Raw genomic sequence first — 26,114 nt, forward strand, 5'->3', positions numbered from 1 at the left:
TAGAATATTACAAATGGTTAATTAATCTGGGTACTGGGTACTAAACCACAAAAAGACCTTTCCACCCAAACAAGCCTGACTCCTCCCATCCTGCCCTCACGCCACAGCCATCTTACCTTTGCATCAACCGGCCGACTCTCCTTCACCACTGGGTAGAATCGCGGCGTCATGGTTGCGTCCTTCCTGTGAGGTGTGCGCGGCGTACGGGGTGTCCGGGCACTGCGGTAGTTTGGTGAATCAGGCACGGTAGTTGGGAGCGAGCGAGCTATTGAGGAGGGCTCAGGGGCACCAAAGAGTTTGTTTGCCAAAGCGTCTGTGGGGACTGAGGAAGAGGAGGAAGAGGCACATTTCAACAAGAGCTAAAGTTAATCATACAATTTCACAACATCTGTGATTTACGAGCTTCATTTAAGCCGCAGTGTGAAAACTTGTGGGGTTCATTCACAGCCGAGTATTGATGGCTGTTACCAAATGAAAATAACGACAAAGATGAAGAAGCAGAGGGTCAGAAGGTTTCATGGATTTATGGCTTTAAATTTCAATGCCTAAAGCATCTTCAATCTGATGGATTGAATTATGTGTTTAACCGCCACAAAGGAAAAAATGTTTGGTGATTACAGCTGTCACTGAATATCATAATAATCAATTCAAACAAACTGTCTAAAAAGTGCCAACACCCAATGAAAACCAGTACAACTACTAAAAGCCAGGAAAAAAAAAAAAAAATGTGTGACTAATGGGGTGAAAAGTCTCTTTCAGAGACTTAACGCCACCTGTCAATAAATGTGTGAATTTTTCCTCACTCTGCTGAGGTCGTGGGGGGCCTGGTGGGACTTCCTGGTTAGGATCCACGGGAGGTTCAGGGGTCAGGCAGTCGAACTCTTCACGGCTGATCAGGTGGACCTTCTTGAAGTTCTCCACCTCTTGCTGTAAAAGGGAGTTGATTCAAAGTTAACATGGTGGCAGGTGGGAAGCATCTTCCTCTTTCTACCTCTGATATAAAACTCAAAAACAAAACAACTTTCTCTTTTTTTATGTCCACCAAAAAAGAAAAAGAAAAATAAATAAGCTGGTAGACATAAGAGGAAACATGAAATGGATAATTGACAGACCTTATCTGCAACAGTCTGGAGAATGAGATGCAGCAGCAGAACACAGCTGCTAAAAACCTTTTCACCCTCATGTTTGACACAAGTACATCAACCAGCTGCCGCATGTCAACACAAGCCCTGAATTTGCTACAGTTTAAATCCTCAGAATAGTTACTGTTCCTGCTGCAACAGCAGCTCATTTGAGAAAGACAAAACACAGCTTAATAAACTAGTCCATAAAGATGATCAAGTGCAACTCACACTCGGCCCTTCACTGCACCACGTATCCTGAGATCTTTGAATGTCCATCTTTGTCTCCCCAGGAGCCCGTCACTGCCAGCCTTCAGGCCGCAGCCTTGTGTGTTGGGTTTATTTACAAATGAGTGCGCTCTGTTCCATACGCTGCTGGATTTGTGTCGGCGAGCACGTGAAAGTCCCACAAAGCACTCAACGATACTACAATGGGCAGCAATGACAACAAAACAAAACAAAACCAAAAACTTTCTTTTCTGTGCTTGGTTTCCATGTCCAGAAACAGCTCTAATTGAGGAAGAATAAATGTGCTCATTATCTGGCTTTGGGCAGAAATGGCACAAAAAACAAATGAGTGACGTGGAAGCTGTGAGAAGTACCACTCCACCACAGAGCAGGCGGTTATTAAACTGTGATGCTCATCGCTGGGGTATAGCTGTATAGCTTTTGTGCAATACAAATACAAATGCATACGAATGAGTGATCAATATTATTGGCTTCAAGAGGAACTTTATCAAGTGTATATTTTGAGTGAAAATGTTACTATTGCTTTGACTAAAAGATTTACTCTTCAGGTGGAAAAAATGAGCTACTACAATTTAGAGCATCTAAAATTTGGGTGAGTCATAACCGAGTTGATTTTAGACTTGTGTTTTATTACTGTAATATTGTTTGTGCCCCACTGATGTGGATGAAAGTCTTTTCAGCAGGATTCTTGCTATCCACATTTTTTCCCACCTACTACTGAGAAGCTACCTGCTACCACGGGGTCCATCAATTTATTCATTTATATCTCATTCTTCAGGTGTGACCGAATTTTAATACCAAATGTTAAAGACGGATGTTTATGCTAATCAGCAAAAAACAAGACAGGCCTTCTCTCATTAGAGTGACCTTGTGACACAATTCATTTAAGAGGACCAAAGATTTTATGTTGAAACAGCAGAAGTTCTTATTTTTATGCTTTAATGTAAGTAGCATGTAGAAAACACCAACTTGTTCACATCATCAACCTTGCAAATGGCCTCACCTTGATGGTAGCGTACTCGGGCTCGTATGTGTCGTCCCACAGGTCCTGCTCATAGTAGAAGAGCCCATCATTGATCACTTTGACCAACTCGCTGGTCAGCTTGGCGCGTGATGTGTGGTTCCCTGTGCGGTCACCCCCGGGATGCTTCCTCAGGTATGGTGGCGTCTGCGTCACAATCAGGATCTTGTTGACATCATGGTCGTCGATCTCGCCATCTGTCTCCTCGTCTGACCAGTCGGTGAAGGTGTTGCGACGTCCATCCATCTGCTCCATCTCCTCGTCGAACATGAAGTCCAGCTCCTCGGGTTCATCCTGGTCCACTCCAACCTGATCAGAGTTCAAATAGAAACACGTTTAAACTGATCATGTCCCTTCTTAATCGTATTAGCGGTTATTGTGAAGTAAAGTCATTACAAATTTTATTGGTCTATAAAATCCAAAGGACGATTAGCATGATTTCTTGTCATTCTTTGGTTTGAACTTCAGAGTTTTGAATCTTAATGTGTCAACAGATCTTCATGTCATAACAGAGATATTGAATTGTCATTATTAGTTAACAAAAACAAGCAAAAAAGTTCAAACACACCTTATTACCAGAGGTAACAGGGGATGGTGAGGAGCCAGGCTGCGGCACCGGAGAGCGTATCACGTCGTCCTTTTCCTTTTGCTTCTGCTGCAACAAGGGGGTCTACATCAGTCAACCAGGAAGGAAGACGAGGTGGTCGCGGAATATGGAAAGAAGTGAAAGGATGGAGGAATGAAGAAAAATGTAGTTGGTCAATGTTAAGATGATGAGAGAGCAAGCTGGATTTACTGTGGCTTGACAGTCTTAAAGGTGGAGTGGTAAATATTGTTGAAACTGTTGAATGTGTCTAAAGATGCAATTGATTGGTTCATTAATAATGCTTGGGGGGCTACTTGCCAGCTGAGCTTCTTATTCTTTTGATGAATAGTTAAGTGTACACCACTTTTTTCTTGGGTCAACAATTCATTCTTTATATTTGCAGTAAAGTGATATAAAGTTTGCTTGGTGACTAGCTTTCGTTGTTTAAATGACTATATAAATGTTGGTGATGGATTAAAGAAAGATTTTTTTTTCAGGATCTTTTTTATTTGTGTAATGTCCTTAAAACTCAGTTTGACTCTGAAGAATTGAAGACTGCTCTCTGTTTTCAGTTTCTGCTGGCAAGTGGCCACAAGGCATCATGATGTATGGGGGGAGGAAAAAAAAAAAAAAAAACAATGAATGGAAAACTTAAAGTCAAGCAACAATGTGTGTGAGTGACAATATTAATGGACACTCCTGGCCTCCTATATTATATGTGTGGACAGTGTGGGACTTTCACCTTCTCTGCGCTGACCTTGGGTTTGGCCGGAGATGGTCTGGGCCTTTTCTTGACCTCAATCCAGGACTCGGAGTCCAAATCTGGGAGGCTGGCAGACAGGCCCTTTGGCATTGTCTTGAGGTTGGAGGTGTCGGGATCAGTCTTGGTACGCTGATGCACAGGTGTGGATGCTCTGGGAGATCCTACACAAATACAGTTTCATAGAGATTATTTCATGTGATTACTCACACTAATATGCAAATAAATATTCTTGTGAGGATTTGGAAAAGCAATGGGAACATCTGTCTCCCACTGAGGCCTAAAAGTTAGAATCTACCAGTGCAGATAAACCCATTTCATGGACAAGAGCTCACTAGCTCACCTCGGGGTTCCTCCATTATTTGTCTTGGAACAAACTCGGGGCAGTTGATGAGCTGGGAGAAGTCAGTGTGGGTGTGATTAGGCACACTCAGGCCAGGCAGAGGCCACTTCTCAGGGTCCACCTTCCTACGGATCTTCATGTCACTCAGCTCCACCTCTTTACTGTCCTTCAAAGCCTGACAGGAGAGATGACAGGCCAGTTAGTGAGAGATCAGAGCACAGACACAGTGCTGATGTCCAGTCACATGAGGTGACTCATTTAAGGAGCATCAATGTTAAATACAAATGTACTTCAGGAGTCTTCTGCTAGAAAAGATGACTTTTCTTTAATGAGGCGTTAAAAGGAGTGCAGTGCTTTCTGATAAATGAAGAGTGAAGAAAATGTCCAATTTCTTTTCAGTGTCATCATTTCAAGCAGCAACATTTGAAAAAATATTTATGCAAGACTTTATATTTTATCAGCATTAAATTACCGAATTGTTTTTCAAATTTTTATAATTGAAAACAATGTTGATGCGATGTTCTTATCACATCAGTAGGACATATTTCCCCAAATCCTGAACTTAGTTTAAGAAAATTTTTGTATTGATGCTGTTGTAACTGCATCATCATCATCGCAGTTTATTTATCTGCATCCAGGTCACTTTCATCAGGACTGTGAGTGAAAGAAATGTACTCACTTCCAAAATAAGATTGATGTCGGTGGTGAGAGCCTGCACTCTGTGGAAACTGGCAATGAGTCCGATGGGAAGGAACCCCTCCTGATCCATCTTTCGCCGCAGGAAGAAGTCCCGCTCCAGGTTGTCCAGGCTGAAGTAATACTCACTACAGGGGTAGGGAGAAGGTAAGCAGGCATGTCCAACATTATTCAGTATATACTGACATGTCAGCTGTTTGGTGGTGCTTTTTCACGTCTAAACTAATTTATGTAACTACTCATTATTGAAATAACTCAGGAAATAAAACAGGAAGAGACTGCACATAACTGCTTTACTCATTTTCCCAAAAACACTGAGAGCAGACATCGATTTTCAACCATCATATGTAACCAAAAACTTTCCATGGAACCGCTAATGAAAAACAGATGATTTGACAAGATTTCAAAGTCTGAGTTCTTTAGTACAGATTTACACTGAGAGGAGCACTGAGTGCACACAAGGAAATTGTTAAATGCTTCAGTCAGGTGCCAAAAATGTCCAACTATTATCTCAACACACACACGCAAAACATGCTGTCATCTGTCAAATGTATGTAAATGAGTTGTGGCTAAATAGAGGACTTTGTTTTTCAAACCCGGCAAGACTGGTCTGGTTATTTTTGCGTTTGTTTGATATCAACAGCAGAGTCACAAACTGTGTTACATGAACCACAATCCTTTGGCTGAGAAATTTTGTTAAAAAAAAAAAAAAAAAAAAAAAAAGACTTTCAACTTTAAGCGGATTTCATTTATGGATGGTCAACTAAACTGGCTCCTCTACAACACGATAATAATAAGATGCAGACTATTTGAATTTTAGCTCTGCAGAGCAAGTCTTCTTCTCTGACAATGTCACCAAAATGTAAGACTAGAATTAAAAACACAGAATCCAATTTAATTTAATCTTTAAATTAACAAAAGGCATTCAATTATTCTATCTGTTTATCACTCACATGATACGCTACCAGTCAAAAGCTTGGACACACCTTCTCATTCAAATGAATAGGAAAGTGTGTCCAAACTTTTGACTGGTAGTGCATATAAAGTAAACAGGATAATAATTACAACACTGTTAAACTTAGGGCCCGTTAATAGAGAACCAGGGATACTATCTTTTGTATACATACTTCCTCCTAGTCAAAACCTGGTGCCCACATTACCCACAATGCAGTTCTGGTTATTCGTCAAAAGCTTGGTCAAAGTTTCAGGTCTGTTTTGGGAGTGGCAGTTCATGTGGCTTATTTAAAGGGCACAAGTCGTGTTTCAGATTTTATGTATCAACAACCAAAGATTTTATACAACTTCTCGTATTAACCTTTAGAGTCATTCTTTCCCCAAAGCCCAAAACAAAAGGTGCAATTTAAAGAACTACAGCCTGTTTTCACTATCGCTATTTTTCATTTCAATGCTGAGATCAGAGATGTTACAGTTCTCTCCATTGATGTTTAGTCAGAGAAGAGACATGAGGAACTCATCACTTCTACAGCACGACTGCAGGCTACATCTGTCCGACACTCTCAATTTAACTGAATCTTTTAAAATATTTCCTGTGTCCGTGTCGTCTTTATCTGGCTGATAAGGAGGAAGTTAAACTTACATCTGCCTCTTGATGTAGTCCTTGAGGAGGTCCTGGTCAACGGAGTAAAGATCATTACTGCTCATGTTGTCGTAGTAGTAGGTCACAGAGTTGCTGAACTTCTGGCCATAGGGTCCATCCTTCATATCGTAGGACTTGTAGCCATAATGGTAGTCATAGTGGCCTTGATCGGACAGACAAGTAGACACATTATTATAAACTTTTAGTTTACCCCACTCAACTTTCACTTTCACTTTAAATATAAGAAAATATACAAGTAAATATAACAGCAGCTGTTAACTCTAAAAAAACAAGTAACTTGTTGGAAAAATAATAAAAATATACACCCAGTGAAACTGAGCAGATTGCATTCAAAGGTTTCTGTGTGCTAGCTGTGGTTCCTTATTTGAGGAAATCACAAAGAAAAAAACATTTACAGGAAACATAGCAAAATACACAGTGTGACTTTGTGTGCACTGAGTAAGTATAAGCACACATTTATACACATTTAAGAGTCAAGTAAATACACAAAGTTCATCTGCTCTGTATTAATTGTCTTTCTGATGTCTTTTCAATGCTGCTGAAAGCCAACATGTCCTCTTATTTCTACCTCAGGTTTGTCTGTTTGTCTTTGCTTTCTCCCATTTTCCTTCTCTCTGATATCACTTAAACCTAACCCTGGTACCAGCGTTTACTCTCCCTTGGTCTGGAAAGGAGTGTGATGGGGAGAAGTGGGGGGTGTAAAGGAAGGCGCCGTTTTGGTAAAGAGTGAAAAGGGACAAGAGAGGGAGAAACCTGCCAAAAGAAACTGAACTTTGAGGAAACCTTCTTCTCCAAGGCCATTCCTCATTCCAACTCCTTTGTTTGTGCACATTTTTTGTTTTTGCTGTGGCCTTGGTGGGGCCTGATCAGATTCACCAAGCGCCCAAAGCAGAATCAGCCCAAACACTGAGAAACTGTACAAGACACACAAAGCTGCAGATCTGATGGATTGGCTAGACATTGTTTTGTTACAAGGGCTTAATTTTCCTGTGTAGCTATAAGAGTACAGAGATCATTATGTGTGTATTTTGACATTTTGGGAAATAAACAGATTTTTCTTTTTACCTCTGGAATTAGATGATCATATTTAGTAATTAGCTGTCTCACCCACTGATTCCACCTTACCTCTTGTACTCACTATGGCTTTTAACATTTCAGGTGTATGGAAATTTAACGCTCTTCTCAGAGCAGAAAAATAATGCCGCATGTTAGCTACTCAACCAGCCCTGACATGTTTTTATATCTAGAGCCCAAAAGGTATGTGATATCAGTGTTTGTATCATTGGAGCATTGGAGCACTTTGGCCTTAACCCAGCATTAAGGCTAAAGTGAGTTTTGTTTTTGTACTTCAATGCTGAGATCAGAGATGTTACAGTTCTCTCCATTGCTGTTTAGTCAGAGAAGAGACATGAAGAGCTCATCAATTCTACAGCACGACTGCAGGTCACAGCTGTCTGAGAGCAGACAGAGCAGAGTTGAAGAAAGATTTAAGTTTAACTGCTTCTTAGAGCCTTTAATATATTATTAAAGACACAGTGTTGAACGTACAAGTGCTGTTATTATACTCTACATGTACGATGTATGTCTGTCACCAAACTGTTAATGTTCGAGTGCAAACGCTACAGAGGCAGGTTCCAAACTAACTGTTTGATAGTTACAAGTACAAAAAAAACAGCAGTGGTGAAATATTCAGCAATGCGTCCCTCTGCCAACACTGTCTCAGGTAATTAAAGGGGAAAAAAAAAAAAAAAAAAGTAGTTGACGACAGCATGAGAAAGGCAGAGAAAACAGAGTACTAGTTTTTCACACCGTGTGTATCGGTCCGTAAGTGAAACAAAAATAAACACACCTCTGCTGCCACCTCTTCCTCGTCCCCGGCCTCTTCCTCTTCCTCTTCCACGACCTCTGAACCCTCCACGAAACGGAGCACCTTCGCTCTTCACGCTGGACACTTCATCATGATCATCACGCCACTCCCGCTCATACTTTTGGCTGTGCCAGTCTGCAGGGAAACCGCACACAGACACACACACAACCTTCAAATTTGCAGAAACACACCAGCACGCTGGACTGGCAGATCAAAACAAACATTAACTAGAGGCGTGAAAGCGTTTCACTCACACACACACACACACAGACACACACAGACAGAAGAGAGATCTCTCCACTTCCTGCTGCTGAGTCACTCACAGCCTCAATCAGTTTAATGCATTAGTGTGCATCAACAGATACAGACACAGATGTGTGAATGACGAGGACAACAGATTTTATGCTCATGGAAAAGCAGTAGCTGATAACTGAATATTGGGGAGGCTTTCTTCACCTCTGTTCAAACTGATTTTCAGATCCTTCTCACTAAACTCTGCTGACATTCACTGCCCGACTCCTACAGCGTGTAAGCTAAAAACCCCACCCCATGTCATCACAAACTCACCTCTGAGGTCGTTCCTGGCATTAGCGGGGAGACGAGAGTTTTCGTTCTGTCTGCTGTTGTTCCTGGAGGCCGATCGCTCCCTAGGACCCTCTGACTTTACCTCAATCATCAGGGGAACCCACTTCTGCTTGTTTCCTGTTTTTAATGAGAGTGAGAAGAAACGTTGTAAGAGAGAAACTAATAGATTGTTGTTGAGAGCTTTTAAGTTTCCAAAATAAATTTTTCCAAACCAACAGCCCTTTAAATACTCCCTTAAAACCCAGACCTGTATTGGACATACTTGCAGTGTAAGCTAAACTTTCAGTGAGAATATTGTGTATTAATTTGAACAAAATCATTAAACTTAAAACTTTGTATATTTACTAATCATAAAAGTACATGTGCTCACATTTATCTATAACTACCAAATTCAAATCAAATAAATAAATGCTCTGAAACACTGATTGCCAAGAGTCACCACAGAATGGACCATCTGAATGACACTTTGTCTTATTACTCTCCACAGAAAGAGAGGAGTAACTGAATTAAAAAACTGAATGAAATCAAACTTATTCTCAGGAAACTGGGTCAATATGTTTAATCATCACTGTGCTGAGGCTTTACTGGTGAAACAAAGCCGCAGTACCTCTGTTGGACAGCAGGCTGCATCAGTGACCTGCTGTCTCAATTAACATCTGGCTGTGGGGAGCTGTGTGGATGTTCGGGTCAGTGTATGACAGAAATCGCATGCAGCGAAGGACGGTAAATGACACCTGTCACCTGTCGACTGAGTAGATAAGGGAGACAGATGACAGAGATCACTGAGCCAGGGCAACATGTAATACTGTCCTGCACTGAGCTGGTATATTATTGTGGCAGAGACACAGAGCATCAAACTCCCTAATTTCATATTCTAATCTGCCAGTTCACTCTGTTCAGTTTGTATTTCCTGCTTCAATGCTGAGATCAGAGTTGTGAAAGCTCTCTCCATTGATATTTAGTCAGAGAAGAGACATGAAGTGCTCATCACTTCTCCAGCATCTCTGCAAGCTGCACTATAAGTCAACACACAAACTTTTATTTTTACTATTGCCTTGAATTTGACATCTATATATATATATATAAAAATAAATAAATGGTACAGTTTCTGCTTATTGCCATCAGTTCAACAGTACACCAAAATGTGGCTCAGTGTTGAAGTCTGACTCAGACACTTTTTGTGAGAGTCAAATAAGTTTCATGCAGGGGCACAGACAGCCAGAAGCACTGAATTGAAATCATCCCTGTACACATCTTTCTCTTCCAGTATTGTTCTAGGAAATAAAGAGACTGAGGAACACTGTTGACACAGGAAGTCCATCCGCGTCCAGTCCAACATTCGTTGAGCAGGTTGCGATGCTCTGAAAATACTCGCTGCCTGGCCTGACTGGTTGGCCTGAGTTTTATTGCTCCCAAATCTGCAACCAGTCATTACAAACCTCTACTCAGCTGTCAGCTGTGGGCTTTGATTTTAAAAAAGAGGATTCAATTGAAAAAAAAAAAAACAAAACAAAACAACTTGTTGTTTGTAATGGTCACACCCGGAGTACGTGTTTTGGAAATGTGTCATTTTGGATTATCCATGAATAGAGCAACATTTTTATCCTCTAATGGGCTAAAATCAATGTGATGATGAGTTGAGAAGTATATATACACCAATCAACAACATATCTCAATTTCAAGAATTAATGTTAACGGTTCCTTCCAGTTTTGTTTTGCTGACATGGCACCATCTACAAATGGCCATTCAAGGATCATTAGCTTTAATATTTATAGTCAACAAGAAATGTGCCAAATTGGGACTTTTTTTATGACTAACAATGCTAATTATGAAACTCCCACAGAAAAAGATAAGGAAAAAAAAAAAAAAAACCCAGTCCTTTAAGCCCCCGTGTTGGACTGGAAAGTGAAAGTGAGGAGCTGGTTCAAGTTAAACTGGCAGATGCCAAGATTAATGCGCACCAACATAGTGGCATAACTGTCATTTTTGTATTGTTTTTATACTGTCTGATTAGATTCACCTTTTTTCTTGGGCCCGTTCTTCTGGGAATCATCATCTCCATTCTTCTCTTCTCCAGAGTCATCTGACTTGGCCTTCAGGTTCTCCTTGCTCTCCTCGTTGCTTTCTCTCTTCTCCTTAGAGTCTTTCTTGGCCGTTGTCCTCTTGGGGCCCTGGACACAAAACAGATTCATATAGATACATATTCAGAAAAAATCCAGAGTCAGTTAATCCAATCACAGGAGAAACAACCATTGAAACCATTGGAGCGCAAAACAAGTTTTTACAGGAAGTTGAACTGAAAGACACAAATTTAGATATGTATAATTCAAAGTGGAATCAGAGTTTAAAATATGCTCCTCTTGTATGTGACATGTAGCTTTAGCCTCAGCTTTAGCCTAGCCTTAGATCATATCATCTATGAAGCCAGCACATGGCCAGTTCAGACCCTGCTTGTTTTAAAGCTGGTCAGCTGGGGAATGTTTTCAGCCAAGATCGGTTTAGCAGTGAGCTAGCTGCAGCTAATAAAGCTGGCAGTGAGTGTTATAGGAGCAGGTGGCAATGAATGAGGATTTTTTTTCTTGATAACTGTTTCTACAGTGCATCAATGTCATAAAAAGTAAACACACTTTGTGGTGTTAAACTATGAGAACAAATACAGTCAAAGAATAAAATAAAGAAGAAATATCCTACAGTCTGAAAATACTAGGAATGTAATCTAGGAAGACTAAGAATTGATCATAAGTTGTGAGTAAATGCTATTAACGTAAAGGAAAGAGGATTTGTGAGAAGTTCTTACTGGATGTTTCTGAGGCAACATCATAATCACGGATATAAAACCAACACCACATCAAGTATTTCAAATATCATAAAATCTTAGACAAGTGTGAATTGAAGGATTTTGTGTATAATACCCAACAAACTGACTCGCAGAATCAGGTGACATCAGTATCAGTTTTAGGTGTTTTATACCTTAGAGTTGACAATAATTATGACTTGGTTTGCAGTTTCATTATGCCGTCTATTAATTGATTTCAGGAGCAATACAACATGAGCAATACCCCTGTCCTCCAGGCAAGCACAGCAGTAACGGACAGCGGCGAGCTCACTGAAATATGAATTGCAGTCGGTGGTATCTTTGCACACAGAGCCGCTATCTAAGTTCATTCAAATCAAACAGAGTTCAGCTGCTCTTCTTTGCTATGGCAGATCAGCTATCAGCTGCATACATATTTGCAAAGTTTGACACTCCTGAAGGGTTTACATAGAAGTCATGCAAAGCACTTGTTAAGTTGGGTGAATAACTAGAGGTATGGCATGTTTCATTGCTCAAACCATTCTGTCTACAAACATCACCCCCAACATGCTTGGCCTTCGCGGTACCATCCCGACTTGTTTAATCACACTGCACTCAAAGACCCACTTCAAATATGCACCATAGCTTCACCAAACAGCAACAGGAGGCACAGGCAATTTTACATGAGCGAGGGCTTGAATAAAATGATGCAAATGAACAAGCAATAACCTTTAAAAAAATATATACCCATTAAAAAAAAAAAAAAAAGAGAGATTAGACAGAAAGGAAATTATTTTAAGAAGCTGAAGACATTAGATCTAACAACATTAGCCTTCAGTATTTATTACAGGCTGCAGTGCTCCCCATCCTTGCTCTCATTGTTTTTGTATGCATGTTTATGATGAATCAGCATGTAATGGCATTTATTAGGATTGTTCATTTAATGTCCTGTAATACTTGAAATACCATGTAAAGTAGGAGCTGATGTATGGTATGAATAACTGCTTGCGGATCAAAAAATACATTTTTATTAAATTTTATTTCTAACAAATACGCAGATGATGAAGCTGCTGCCCCTCAGACATGCAATATATAGCAAGACCAGTTCCTCTATGGGATAAAGAAATGGCTTTTTGTCATTCTATCATAGATGTTAGTTATGAAAATGGCAGGTATGGTTTTATTTGGGCATAACAGGCGTTTCTGGTATTTTTTTTATAGCAAGTACATCTCTAAATAAAGAGTAAGTAAAACGGAGCTTGAAACGCTGCATGCTCTGTACTTGTACGTTGTCAGAACTTGTTTCCTACTTTTCTCAGTTCTCTAAAGCTTATATTTTTAAAAAGAAGATTAAACAGGCATCTGTTGTGCAACTCTTGTTAACAGGTTTCAATATTTGGGAAAAAAAAAAAAGTCTAACAATAAACTACTGAGAATAAAGCTGCTAGAAAGATGTCCGGAGCCTTAAACTGTGTTTGGACTGTGGGAATGTCCAGGGACTTAAACTGAAACTCAAACCAAGTCTTCCTGAAGTATTACTGACTTGAGCTCACTGAGGTTCAGTACCAACAAGGTACGGTAGCCACCAGAGTTCAATAAGCTATAAGGTGGGTAACTGTGACCAATAACTCATTTAGAGGGATTTTATTGTTAGCCATACATTATTTCAGGGATGAATGAATGTGAGACTCAAGATTGTGGAAACTTGTATTAATTTACATCAAGGATGCCAAGTTTCCGAGCTTTTAGATGCCGAGTGTTGTAAAGGGACAGAAAGTTTAGTGACTAATGGTTGATGAAGACAGATCGAAAAAGGAGGAAAGACCTCGTAGCAGGTACAACACATGGTCAACAAATGTTGAAGGGAGCGTCTTCGACACTGCCATCACAATACTGAGTTTTATTCTCATTTAAAGTGAGCCTAACCCTCTGTTAATACTTAATATTACTAATATAACATTACATTTTGAGTTTGGACTTTAAGTCAGCCTTAATTTTATCTGTGAGCCAATGCCAACATGGCAAAAAATAATTGATATACTATTTTGTTTCAAAAATATTGTTCAACCCTTCAGTGAGATCACATATCACAATTATATGGAATTACGTATAATGGTCTTTCACAGAACATAGATCAATACTACACATGTTGCTTTTATATCAAATTACACGTACAACGCAGCAATCCTGGCCTTTACTGCTAAGGCAAGTTTAATGAGGGAGAAAAAAAAAATAAAAAAAATAAATCATGGTTTGTCTGAGCTGCTGAAGTAACATCGGACGATCTGCTAGCATCACTTCTGCCGATTATCAGTTACTCACTGACCAAAATGTGTCATATGAATTATGTCTATTGCAATGGCTCGTAACTTGACAGAGCAGAGGGGTGGCTCTATAACAACCAGAGTCTGGAAGTCTGATGGTTTTCTCCTGTCCCAGCTCTCAGCTTGCAGTGAAGACTCACAGCAGACTGTCACACTCTTTAATGTCTTTCTCTTTGTGTGGTGATGGAATTATTTAAAGTATTACTTTTATCACAAATCAGACACAGTAACTAAATATCAGCAGGCTGCAGCTTTCATGGGCTGCATGTTGAACTTACAGTGAATCTCCATGAGTCTTTGACCTGCCTGACAGTCGGCGGGCAGGACACGGTCCGTGTCACTGCCTCAATCTGAACAGAGGGAGGGAAGAGCAGTTTAGAGGAAACAATGAGGTGGACCGTGATGTTTAAACAAACAAACAAACACACACACACACACGATGTGAAACAAAGACATCACGCTTAAATGCTAAACAGAAAAATGAACATGAGTTGAAAGTTTAGAATGTGAAATGTCTGAATCTTTTCTGCTCATTGAAAAGTTCAGAGTTTTGATAGTGTAGGTCAGATGTGTTTGCTGGGATGTTGACATTTTCTTGGATTGATTCTGTAAAATGGTCAAATACTGTAATCTAAGAGAAACCCTGCCTGGCATACATTTACTGATGCTTGTAAGTCAAGAAACAATAGAGCTCTTTCAAGCAAGTTAGACCACAGCATCGTGGCACTGAATAAGGAGAGTCCAGACTACAAACATTGAAATAACTGAAGATAAAATGGTGTCCTCCACCAAATCTCAGAAATGGAGAAAGCTCTACAGTCACCTCTACAGTCACACTGCTAGTGGGTGCATGGAGAAACCATGGACGATCACGATTCAGTCTAAGGAAATGGCAACAATAACATTTAAGTTTTGTTTTGACACTCACACCCCTCCATCTTGGATATGATCCCTCCCAAAGATCTTTCAAAATACTGAGTTCAGAAAAACTTTCCCACTGCCGGCTTCTTTATCAGTATTGTTTAACATTAAACAATAATAAGTGAAACTTCAATATCTTTTCTTTAAAATGTAGCTGTTGGACACAAAATCCTTCTTCCAATGGTTGCACAGTTTATGCAACAATATGCATATTATCACTAGTGTGATAATAAAAAAAAATGAGAGAAAAGGTACTTGGCTGAAGAATCAGTGAGTTGTGATAATCTAGTCATAAAAAAAAGAAAACAACAACAACCTATAATTGCCTCTTTAAAAGGCCTTCTATTTTGTGTTGTGTTCCTCTGTTCGCACATGTTGCTGCCATCATACACAATGGAAATGCCAAGTGATCGCTACACAAGCTGTGGATAATAAGAAGCATCTGCTGCATCTCCAATCTACTGAACTCCCTCAGGGTTTCATAAAGCACATCCAATACCATTTCAATGGCTAAATGGCTAATGCCCCTTCACTACGCCTAAGTAGGGAGATCTTCTTTCTTTTTGTTCATTGCTTTGGATTCTGCACAAATGAGAATAAAGGGCAACTAATTTTAGCAGGGCAGAAGAAGTATGACATGATGGAAATCAAGCATGAGAGTCGATGAGTGTGCTGAGAGCTCAGGTGAGCGTGGTGAAGTGTGTTTTCTGAATCAATGAAGACCTGGTGTAACGGCTGAGGAAATAAAAATGTAGACATGCCGATTCATTCTTTTTCTACCACAGGAAGGAACTGACGAAGTTTCATTAATGTCCACAATGAAACAACAGAACAAGCAGTCCTTGTACTTGAAGCTTTTTTAATCACACCAGATGCTGACACAGACATTGGTTTGATTATAAAGACAGAACTTCATGACATCCAACAAGTCAATAAGGATTTTAATGTTCAGGTTTTTCTTGATGCTAATATGCAAATGGATAATATGAGTCATTCCTGTCCTTAAAATTAAGTTAAACTAATTGAAGCTACAGAAAGAAGGAATTTCACTGGATTTCCCTCATTCGATTGGCCTCACTCAGACTATTGAATCCTCAAATCAGCTTAAGATGAACTAAAGTTTATTTTTACTGTGGGTTTTCCCTTCCATGGCGTCTGAACGAGAACTGGAAATTCAAACTATAAATACGAAATTCAGATTAATATTAACAGACTAGACTTGAAAAAAAAATTGAAGAGAGAAGAAAGAAGCACAAAATATAAATAAACAAAGTCAACACTTCCCAAAAATAAATTAAAAATCTTACCATACCAAACTCTGATGCTGTTTCTTATCCTAATCCTAAACTCAGGAAACTAATGGTCATGTTTTTGTGCTTTAAAGATCAAACTACTAATAGATTAAACATGAAAATAATAAATGGATTACCCAAGGATAAAAAAAAAATGTCAAGAGCCATCATCGTGTTGTTACTTGTGGTGTCAGGACAGTTTTGCTAAACTCCAAAGATACTCAGTCTACAATCAAAAGCATGGTTTTGGAGAAATGAATGCCAGAGGCTAGATTTCTGTCAACTGACAAACTCAAAATCATTAACTATAAAAATGATCCAAACATGTTTCTATCGATCTAAAGAAAAGCCACAAATGCAAATCCAAGTTACAGTATCAACACTTCAGGAGAATGTTGGAAGCATAATATCCGTTTTAGAAAAGTTTGAGGATGGCAGATTGTTGTACATATTTATCTTGAGTTGAAGTTAACCCGCAGCATCAGAATCTGCAGCAGTGTCTGCTCAGGGTCCTTTTCCCAATGTGAAAGATCTCAGGAGTCCAGCGGTCAAAAGCTTTAAATGTTACGTGCTGGACGGTGAACTCCGCCCCCCCTAAGAATAGCAGCAGCATAGATACTTTATTGAGGGGGAATCCCTAAAAGGAAATCCCTTCCCAGGGCTCAGGCACAGTCTTCAAACTCCACCCCTCCCACCCGTGATTTCTACCACCGCACCTGCCGGTTATTCCTGGCTCTGATGATGCGACCCACATTTTCCTGCTTGGGGACATGCTCTCTCCGTCGTCTTCTCTAGACCTGGCTGTCTAAAATAGGATAGGTTACCAGGGTCGCTCTCCCACTGACATACTATCATCCAGAGATCAGAAATAGAAAACTGGTCTCTGGAGTGACCGATTAACGTTGCTACTGTAAGAGGACACAAATTAGATGCATCCCCTGCTGGATCAACAGCTGTACAGAAAGAGGTTGTGTATTAGAGGAAGTCGGAGTTTATTAGGTTCTTCTGATTTTTCTGGTGCACACTTAAGAAATGAGTACAGAAATGATTATTACAGATTTTTAGAGAAGCTAACCTAACAGTCTAAAAATTGCAAGTTGAAACGTGCATTTATTTGGCGTTTGCCTCGGAAATGTCTGATAAACTATCATTTGGTTGTTTATTTAGTTGTTGATACCGTCTGTTATTCCAGTAATGAACGATTTCCATTGTAGACTGTAGAATAGTGAGTCGAGTTGTTTGAAACTGGAGTTGAGCTTGATGTTTGGCTCAAAACTAATGAAAGATGTATTTACAATAAAGCTTGTAGCAATTCATTTGTAAAATTAAGACGACCTCCGGCTTCATTTGGAGCGCTCTATTCAACTGAAATCATTCGTATCTCAGAAACCACTTATACTGATTTTCTCTTGATCACTTCCATAACTGTTCAAAAGGAGGACTGATTTCAGAGTTAAACATATGATACCTCGTTTAAATTCAGCCATCTTTGTTTTGGCACCATACAGTCCAAGAGGTCCTGGCATTGGTGGACAGCCTGGAACAACCCGCCAACACTTAAAAAAAGAACCCCGCAGTCCTGAGGAAACTAAGTCGAGCCAGTAGACACAAACTTCTCTGCCTGTATGTGCTGTTTAGCTGCTGTGTAATTACAGCCACAACCACCAAAATACCTATTGTAAAAAACTACACACAAACCCTACAGCAGAGGTGAAGCAGGACAAGCTGAGGGGTTCTTTCTGATTTCTTCGTGAATACTTAAAGTCAAGACTTGAAGCTACTGAGATGTGGCTTCTAATCAGCACCTTTTCCCATTATTAACTCAGCTGTCATCTGATCTTTTAAACTAACCTGAGAAACAGGCTAACCACTTCCTGTCTAAACCTGCTTGTCAGTGCTAATACTTTTTCCACGACAACATATGGCAATAGCTCTTATTGAAACTGTTTTAAAAGATAATACTGGTTCCCTTTCTATTAAAAAAGCCCACTAGGGGAAAAAAAAGATGAGTGATCTCATTCAAAGGAATCTGCATTTATCCCATCTAATTTGATTTGATAAATATAAATTTCAACCTGTCCAAAGTACAAAACTGCTCCTGAAGAGACATAGTAGCTAGCAGAGCAATATCATGTGCCGGTGGTGTATGTGGTGATGGGTGTGTTACCTGTAATCATATCCAAAACAGCATTTGAGGTCTATCACTCCCTTTTGTTCTCTTCCTGATCAAACAACATGGGTTACAGAGGTGTAGATGGAAACAATCATCTACAACTCCGAGCTGCAACCACTCTGAGTGATCCAACCAAACTGAAAGAATCTCTTTTAAATGCCTTTTGTAATGTCACCTCGCCCACATTTTCTGCTTCAGTCAGGAATGTGTTGTTCATTCCAAATTCACAAGGTATTGATTATAAACTGCACTCATCAACTTTTTCCACCTTTGGTACAAACAAAATAATAACTCCCTTCGTTTTCAGGTACATGAGGTCAGATTCCCAACTATTCTGGCTCCTGACTTTTTATTTATTTATTTATTATACATTTTCCAGCACCATGTCTGCAACACGAAGTTGCTGTGCAGCAAAACAGCTGTCACCAGGGTTTGAAAACACTGGCCTGACAAAAAAAATAAATAAGTAAAAGTATGATGATGCAGACCATTTATTATAGTTACAGCCTGACTACAGCCTGTTGTACATGTATGTCAATCAGCTCAATTCAACTGCAACTATGAAATTTGAGTCCCTAACAGAGTGCAGCTCAAAGGTCATCACCTTCATCTCACCAGTGAGTCCTCTCTACATTTATGAATTCATACTTCTCCATCGGCAACACCTACCTGCATGTCTTTTGTTGCGATCTCGCCTGGAGTTGGCCAGCTGTTTGTGTCGCCAAAATCTCCAACCTGAATAAAAAAATAAAAATAAAAAAAAAGGAGCAGGATTGTTAGAGTGGTGACAGTGATGTCCAAAATCACACATTCAGTATGGATGTTGCAGAGCATGTTGAAAACAAAGGCTCTCCTCTGACAATAGTGTTGAGTACTAAAAGCCATCCTATTGAATAGAGTACTAGAAAATAATTGAAGAAATTTTAGGACTTTTTTAGAGCTTTAAAATCACCATCACCACTTCTGCCTTCTATGCTCTGATTTAGTAACATTTCCTGCATTTCTGTCTTTTGTCCCGACAGCTGGGTTGCTGGTCTGCACAATAAAAGTTTGTGGTCAATGTTTGGTTTGCAGGCCTGGAGGGCTTTAGCAGGGACCATCATCAAAGTTATGAGTTAGTGAATGAAATATTTCTTCGGGTGTGGGTTTGTTTTATCTGCCAGGCCATTGGCTCACCAGGAGCTCATATTTGCATTCCACAATGTGTGAAGGGAGGATACTACAGATACACACAGCTTGAGGCATGGCACAACCACACACACACACACACACACCTTCAATGTACTGTTTAATCTGTGTGTGCTTTTTGAATTGGCCCTAAGTATTTGGTTTATAAATACATAAAATTGAAATGTTATTTTCTCACTGTATTTTGGTGTATGAGCAGCTATGAAAAAATGTTCAGTGTCTACAGGTGGGTTATTTTGTCCTCAGTGTTCATCCAAATGTCTTTAAATGTAGCATAAATGCCTGCATCATGGACATGCGCACACATGAGCCAAGATAATTACCTTTCCACCGCGTCTGGTTTTTGGCGGGTTCCCGGCTCGCACCACCTTGGTAGGGCCAGTCGACTCTGTGGAAAAAGGAAGATGGTTGATGTTGAAGCTGATCTTGCATGCATGAACACAGACAATCTACACATGACTGAAAAACACAGCACGTGAAGAAAGACAAAAAAACCAAAAAAAAAAAAAAAAAAAACAAACATATTTTTTTAGTCCATGAGATTGAACAAAAGAGCTTGTTTTCTTTCATACCTTTTCACACGTTTAGTGACAAAACTGAAAAACATGGCAGCCATTTTTCTGTATTGTCTTTGTTGAGGCCAAAAACAGTAACCGTCATTACATTCATTCATCCTCTATCACACAGGGGTGCTGGAGCCAATCCCAGCTCACATTGAGTGAGGGCGGGTTACACCCTGGAGAGGTCACCAGTCCATGACAGAGCCAACACACAGAGACAGACAGAGACCAACAACCACTCACACTCAGACATACGGACAATTCATCAGTTAATCTAAACATGATGTCTTTGGACGGTGGGAGGAAACCCACTCAAGCACAGCGAGAGCATGCAAACTGCGCACAGAAAGGCCCCAGGGCTGACAATCAAACTCACAACCTTCTTGTTGTGAGGCAACAGTGCTTCCCACTATGCCACTGTGCAGTCCACCATCATTTCAAGGGACCAAAAATAAAACACCACCAGCTCTAGAGAAAAAAAAAAAAAAAAAAAAAAAGATCAGAGCTAGAGAACACCGATAACCCACCGTTAAAGTGGGTCAAAGCACATGTCAACCAGCAGCCCCACACACACACACAAACACACGTAAAAAAACAAACTGGGAGTCTGATGAAGAATGTCAGCTGAGCACATACTGTAGAGGTGCAGACACGACACCCGCTGAAAAGAAGTTAATCAAGCTGGTAGCTAAAATTATTCAATAATGTTTTTTGGTTAATGTGTTTAATGATTTGGTGCAATTTAGCAATTTTATAGCCAATTTAGTCTTAAAAATACACAAATATATTATAAAATAATCCATAGAGAATGATACAGAAGAGGCAAAGGTAAGTGATGGGATAGAAAAGAAAATGTCTGTACTTGACTGGACTGGATCGTTTTTATAAATAAAGTAAATAAATAAAAGAAACATTTAAAAATACATAAAGCAGGTGATCAAATTCAACAAAACTAAACCAATAACATATGCAACCATCATCAGCGATGAGACACACTTGGCCCGGCTTGTGTTCTCAAGTCAGAGATCTTGCTTTCTGTAGTCATTAGCTGTGGTGTCATCACGGCCAGTGATAAAAACGGAGTGATAACGGCTCACATGGACTTTGTCGAGCTGTTTACACCAAAAAGAAAATCTCTGTAAGCTTCTTAAAGACAATTATGTCAAGGGACAGTGCCAGAAAGAGAACGAGAGGGGGGAAATTAGATCATTTGACAGCTTAACAGCATCCCCAGACACATACCGGGTTTCCATATCCATATGGACAGATGTATTCATGGCTGAAGGAGTGTACTGAAGAAGTGTGCAAAAATAAGGCTGTAGATGATGCAGGGGCGGCCACTGGATGGGAATGTTTCCCCTGCACACAATCATCAGTTCCACATCAGGAACTGTGGTGGGCCAGGCCTGATACCAAAGCCTACAGCCTGAACCCTCTGCCTGGGTCCTCTGGTGTCCTAGAAATGATTCCTGAACTTTAAACTGAATTTGTTTGCTCACTTGTAGGCAATGAGTTTGAGAAATAGTCAGATCGAACTCAACCTTCCTGACACCACACTTCTGAGCATTGCCTAATTTTGTTTGCCCAACTGTGTAACAGTTGTGTCTAGGGATTTTCAACTTGATTTCAGTTTAAGGGTGCATAAAGAGAGGAGATGAAAACCAACATGTTTGTGATCCGAGCCCATGATGGCTTGAAGGTGTCAGTACATTATGAAGGTATTTAAACAATAAAGCATATCCTATTATCTGCAATTTTAAAAACAACAGGCACTAACTGCACATTTTAAATTGTTTTTTTTTTCTTGTTCTGCAAACAGAGCTGAACAATGTCTGAATATGAGGGGATGAATAATATTAAGGACCACCTTAAGACTAGTTAGAGTAATAATCTATGGTTCTTTTTAATGCACATAACCAATGAAATGTGTGCCACTCAAGGTCAGAAATCATGTGAAGAGTTGAGAATATTATGTGTTGACATGACAGAGAAATTCAATTTCACTTTGGCCTTTCAGGCAACTCTGAATGTTAATGTGCTGGCCTCCACCTTTCAGTGGATTTATAACTTCCTCACCAATCGGAGACAGCAGGTGAAGCATCTTCTCCATCATTGGAGGTGACCCAGGCCCAGAGTCAGGAACCTGGCAGGTACCATCGCTACAGATCCCTCACACCCCAGACACAAACTGTTCAGACTGCTGCACTCTGATAGGTGCTACAGAGCTCTGTTTGCCAAAACCACCACATTTAAAAACAGTTTCTTCCCCCAGGCTGTCTCCCAGATCTCCTCATAAGCCAACTGACAACCTCATGAAGATTTGCCCATTACTGCGTTATTGCAATATTGTACCATAATCATTCATTCATTCATTCATTCATCTTCAACTGCTTATCTGTTTCCAGGTCACGGGGGGTTGCTGGAGCCAATCCCAGCTCACACTGGGTGAGGGCGGGGTCACCTTGGACAGGTCAACGGTTCATCACAGGGCCAACACACAGAGACAAACAACCACCAAACCGCCACTCACGCTCACACTCAGACCTACATAGTCACCAATTAACCCAAACATTATGTCTTTGGACGGCGGAAGGAAACTGGAGTACCTGGAGGAAACCCACGCAGGCACAGGGAGAACATGCAAACTCCAGGTCCAACCCCAGGCCAGGGAATTGAACCTGTGACCTTATTGTGGGGCGAGAGTGCTAGCCACTATGCTGCCTGTTTTCCCAGAGTTAATTGGTGGTTTGGTGGCTGGCTCCCAATATAATTTTTTTGATGTGACCATTTAATCACCTAGCTTATGATGAGATCCATCTGCAGCAAAGATTTTCCTAAAACCTTGTGCAGTGAATATAAATTCACTCCCTGTAAAAGTAGTTTCCCCTAAAGGTATCTCTAGATAACTAAATTGAATTTTAACTCATTTTCAATGTGGGTTATACTGTCCAGACTTTATTTAACCATGTTAAATAAAGCAGTTCATGAATAACCTGATAATAAAAAGAAAAACATCTCTACCATTTGGACAGGAAGTTCAGAATCAATTCATTACAGTCTAACTGCTTCAATTAGTGAATGGGAGAATGACACAGCATTGAACAATGGCCACAAGTTTTTTTGCAGAGCATTATGATGTCAAAGTTAAGTTGACCTTTGACATGTGCAAAACCTTGTCATAATTAGCGTATTGACTAATGAATTACAACTAAAGCAGTATTATGTGAGATCACTGCGACACTGAACTTTAACCACCAAAATCTGATCAGTCCCAACAACAGTCTGACACAGTTATTAACCAGCTGGTGAACAAAATGGAGGATTTAGCAGCTTTAAAACCAGACATTTTCCTCAGGGGGAGGTGGAGACTAAACACTGAGCTCAAAGAGAGAAAATATTAGATAAACATCCCTTCAAGTGAATGCTGAATGTTTTCTAATATGTAACTGGCAGGCTAGCTGGTGACAATGGTTCATTTAGTCGAATCACACTTTCTTGTGCAACCAGGGTTTAACAGCCAAACATGACACAGAAAGAATGGTCTCTTTGACAAAGGTCAACTGACCCACTGACATATCATGCGAATTAAGGCCAAAGGCTGACCCGATATTTGTTCAGCATCTTATTACATTCAAAGACACAGCAGCGACATTTGGGCCATTTGAACACACATTTCAATCAACACCAAAAAATCTTCTCAGCATCATGACAAAAAAAACTCTGGCCACAGCAACACTGTGTAATTAAGTCAAGGAATCAACATAAGTTCTTCTTGCATTTATTCCGTCTTATACGCTTAGTTAGAACACAGTGTGTACAACAGTGGTCTGAAAGTTTCAAAAATGCATACACTGCTGGTTACATTGTATGCATTTTTCAGAACAGCGGCAACTGAAGTGGGAGGCAGATTTAAAACGTAACCAACAGATCTGTCTCTGGCTGTGAGGAAGCCCTCCGACTTCATTTTTCTGCACCGACCTCCTCAAGAGCTTTTTGGAATGGCTAATCACAGGAAATGGGACAAAAGATTAAACACTATGTCAGGATTTACAGAGCCTTTCAGCCTTGTCATGGTGAAATTTCTCCGTTGTTTGTACATACAACAAAGCTGTGTTTCTCCTTTTTATTTCTGGTGTTTCTTGAAAGTGAAAACACTAAATCTCTGGACTGAAAACCCTCTACCAATAACTTTCTTTTTCATATCTCTGACATTCAATTCTCCTACATTAATTTTAGCATTTAATTATGTTTTTATGATGCAATACTAAACCCTTTTAAAGCAATATTTAGGCTTGTTGTGCTTTATTTCATGCCTTTGTGTTCTACCCTTTTCCAACGTATACATTTTGAAAATGTCAAAGATGTTAACATATTCAACATATTAATAATAAGTACTATTCAATCAGCTAATTATATTTGTCATTCAATGAAAGACCCACTGTGATAGGGGATTGTAGTGCAGTGCAAAAAAAAATAGAAATAACGTGCAATGTTCCTCATTTCATTGGTGAAATTCCCGCAAACCTTAATAACCAATAAAACTTCAACACAGAAAGTTACACACGTGTTCAAGAGCTCATTCAAAGTTTCTATCTTTATCTGATCACGAGTTCTGCTCATTCTTTTGCGCAGTAATCATGAAAATCAGCTCCAAAACCTTTAATACTTTAAATTATGCTCCAATATACTGTGATACTCCAATAAACTGAGACCAACTTCAAGTAGGCTTGGCTCTGACACGCAAGTGTTAGCTCTTAAATATTTGCCTCCTCCAGCTATACAGATGTGATTGAACAAGCTTCCAAAAGTCATAATAAAGCAGACAGGCACATTGAAGAGGTGGAAGTGGAAGAGGTTTACCTATCGAAGATCAGAGATTTTCTGACTATTGTCAGAATGTTCCTATCGATATCAGAACTATATCATATAGACCAAATGTATAAAAATATATTTTCATATAAATTTGAGCCTTATCATCCAGTCTTAGCCCAACTTCCTTTAAGAGGGAATGGAAATGGATGTAAGTTTCACACATGGGAAAATCTGGGCATACAGGCTTCTGTTTGTTTTAACTCAAGGGACATTATGAAAGGAAGGTCAAACCATGACGTGCTAAATGTTGTCAAACGACAAACATGCAACAGACACTTTTGAAACCTCTTCATGCATCCGCTAATTGATTATTTCAATTCTGCAACCAGCAGACAATCATTAGCTGTTCTATCACGAGCAGTGGGTTTGTCCAGCTCTGCCATGTTGCAGCTGATCAGCTGAGCTGTGTCCTACTGTTCCCCCAGTGTGGGTGTGTAAGACATCACTCACGGGGCTGCTCGGCGTTCACCATGTATCAGATGATATCAGATGATCGTTTCAGTCCAGAGCCTCCCAGGCTCAGGGTCTCTACTATAAGCTGCTGAGGAACAATGGCTTTTTTACTCATGTGTCAAATATGAGATTATTTCAGAAGAATATACATTTAAAAACAAATTAAACAAATTTTTTCATCACTTTTTTCTTTTAAATTGGACTACATCAGTTCAGTTTACTGACCATCACTGCCATTGTGCTTTCACGAAGCTGTTTAGGCTTCATATAGTAATAGATTATTTTGATTATAAATTACCTTGCTCCAAGGTCCATGTCAAGTTTACATGAATCCAAGTTGCTGCAGAATACAGAAAATAAATAAATAAATAAACAAACATGTGGGGTGGTGGTGGTGATATCGTTTTAGGGACCGGCTGAATTGAACTTCTATGCGGTTTGATCGTCAGGCTCTCAGATTCTTCCCTCCAAGTGAGCTGCTTCAGATGCCAGACAGATTTTAGGTGTTCCTGTTGCTAATTGGCTCCTCTTCTGCACATTTTGCAGCACACTGAAACCTGAAGTTCACCCGATTTTAGACAGCTGAACCTCTTCCACACAAATTATTGTCCAGTCCTAAAAACACCTTTGGGTAGAACAGTATTGGTACAATTTGGTGCCCTCGCTATTAATAAATACAGCAACATAATC

General features: G+C 39.8%; 1 protein-coding gene across 2 annotated transcripts in view; it reads right to left on the minus strand.

The window, feature by feature from the left end:
- larp1 (La ribonucleoprotein 1, translational regulator) overlaps positions 1 to 26,114 on the minus strand; it is a 40,810-nt gene that overhangs the window by 2,625 nt on the left and 12,071 nt on the right. Inside the window, exons 2-15 of one of the 2 annotated variants that reach the window (XM_029518678.1) lie at positions 19,863 to 19,927; positions 19,021 to 19,086; positions 14,244 to 14,315; positions 10,868 to 11,018; positions 8,829 to 8,963; positions 8,244 to 8,396; positions 6,374 to 6,536; positions 4,760 to 4,904; positions 4,081 to 4,255; positions 3,720 to 3,901; positions 2,960 to 3,061; positions 2,374 to 2,700; positions 804 to 927; positions 117 to 322 (exon numbers count right to left, since the gene is read on the minus strand). In XM_029518678.1, coding sequence (XP_029374538.1) covers positions 117 to 322; positions 804 to 927; positions 2,374 to 2,700; positions 2,960 to 3,061; positions 3,720 to 3,901; positions 4,081 to 4,255; positions 4,760 to 4,904; positions 6,374 to 6,536; positions 8,244 to 8,396; positions 8,829 to 8,963; positions 10,868 to 11,018; positions 14,244 to 14,315; positions 19,021 to 19,086; positions 19,863 to 19,927 — 2,066 coding nt within the window. The remainder of the gene's footprint in view (positions 1 to 116; positions 323 to 803; positions 928 to 2,373; positions 2,701 to 2,959; positions 3,062 to 3,719; positions 3,902 to 4,080; positions 4,256 to 4,759; positions 4,905 to 6,373; positions 6,537 to 8,243; positions 8,397 to 8,828; positions 8,964 to 10,867; positions 11,019 to 14,243; positions 14,316 to 19,020; positions 19,087 to 19,862; positions 19,928 to 26,114) is intronic. The other variant, XM_029518680.1, reaches the window with a different exon arrangement.

This window comes from Echeneis naucrates, chromosome 14 (assembly GCF_900963305.1).
Source record: "Echeneis naucrates chromosome 14, fEcheNa1.1, whole genome shotgun sequence".
In the NCBI taxonomy this organism is placed as follows: Eukaryota; Metazoa; Chordata; class Actinopteri; order Carangiformes; family Echeneidae; genus Echeneis; species Echeneis naucrates.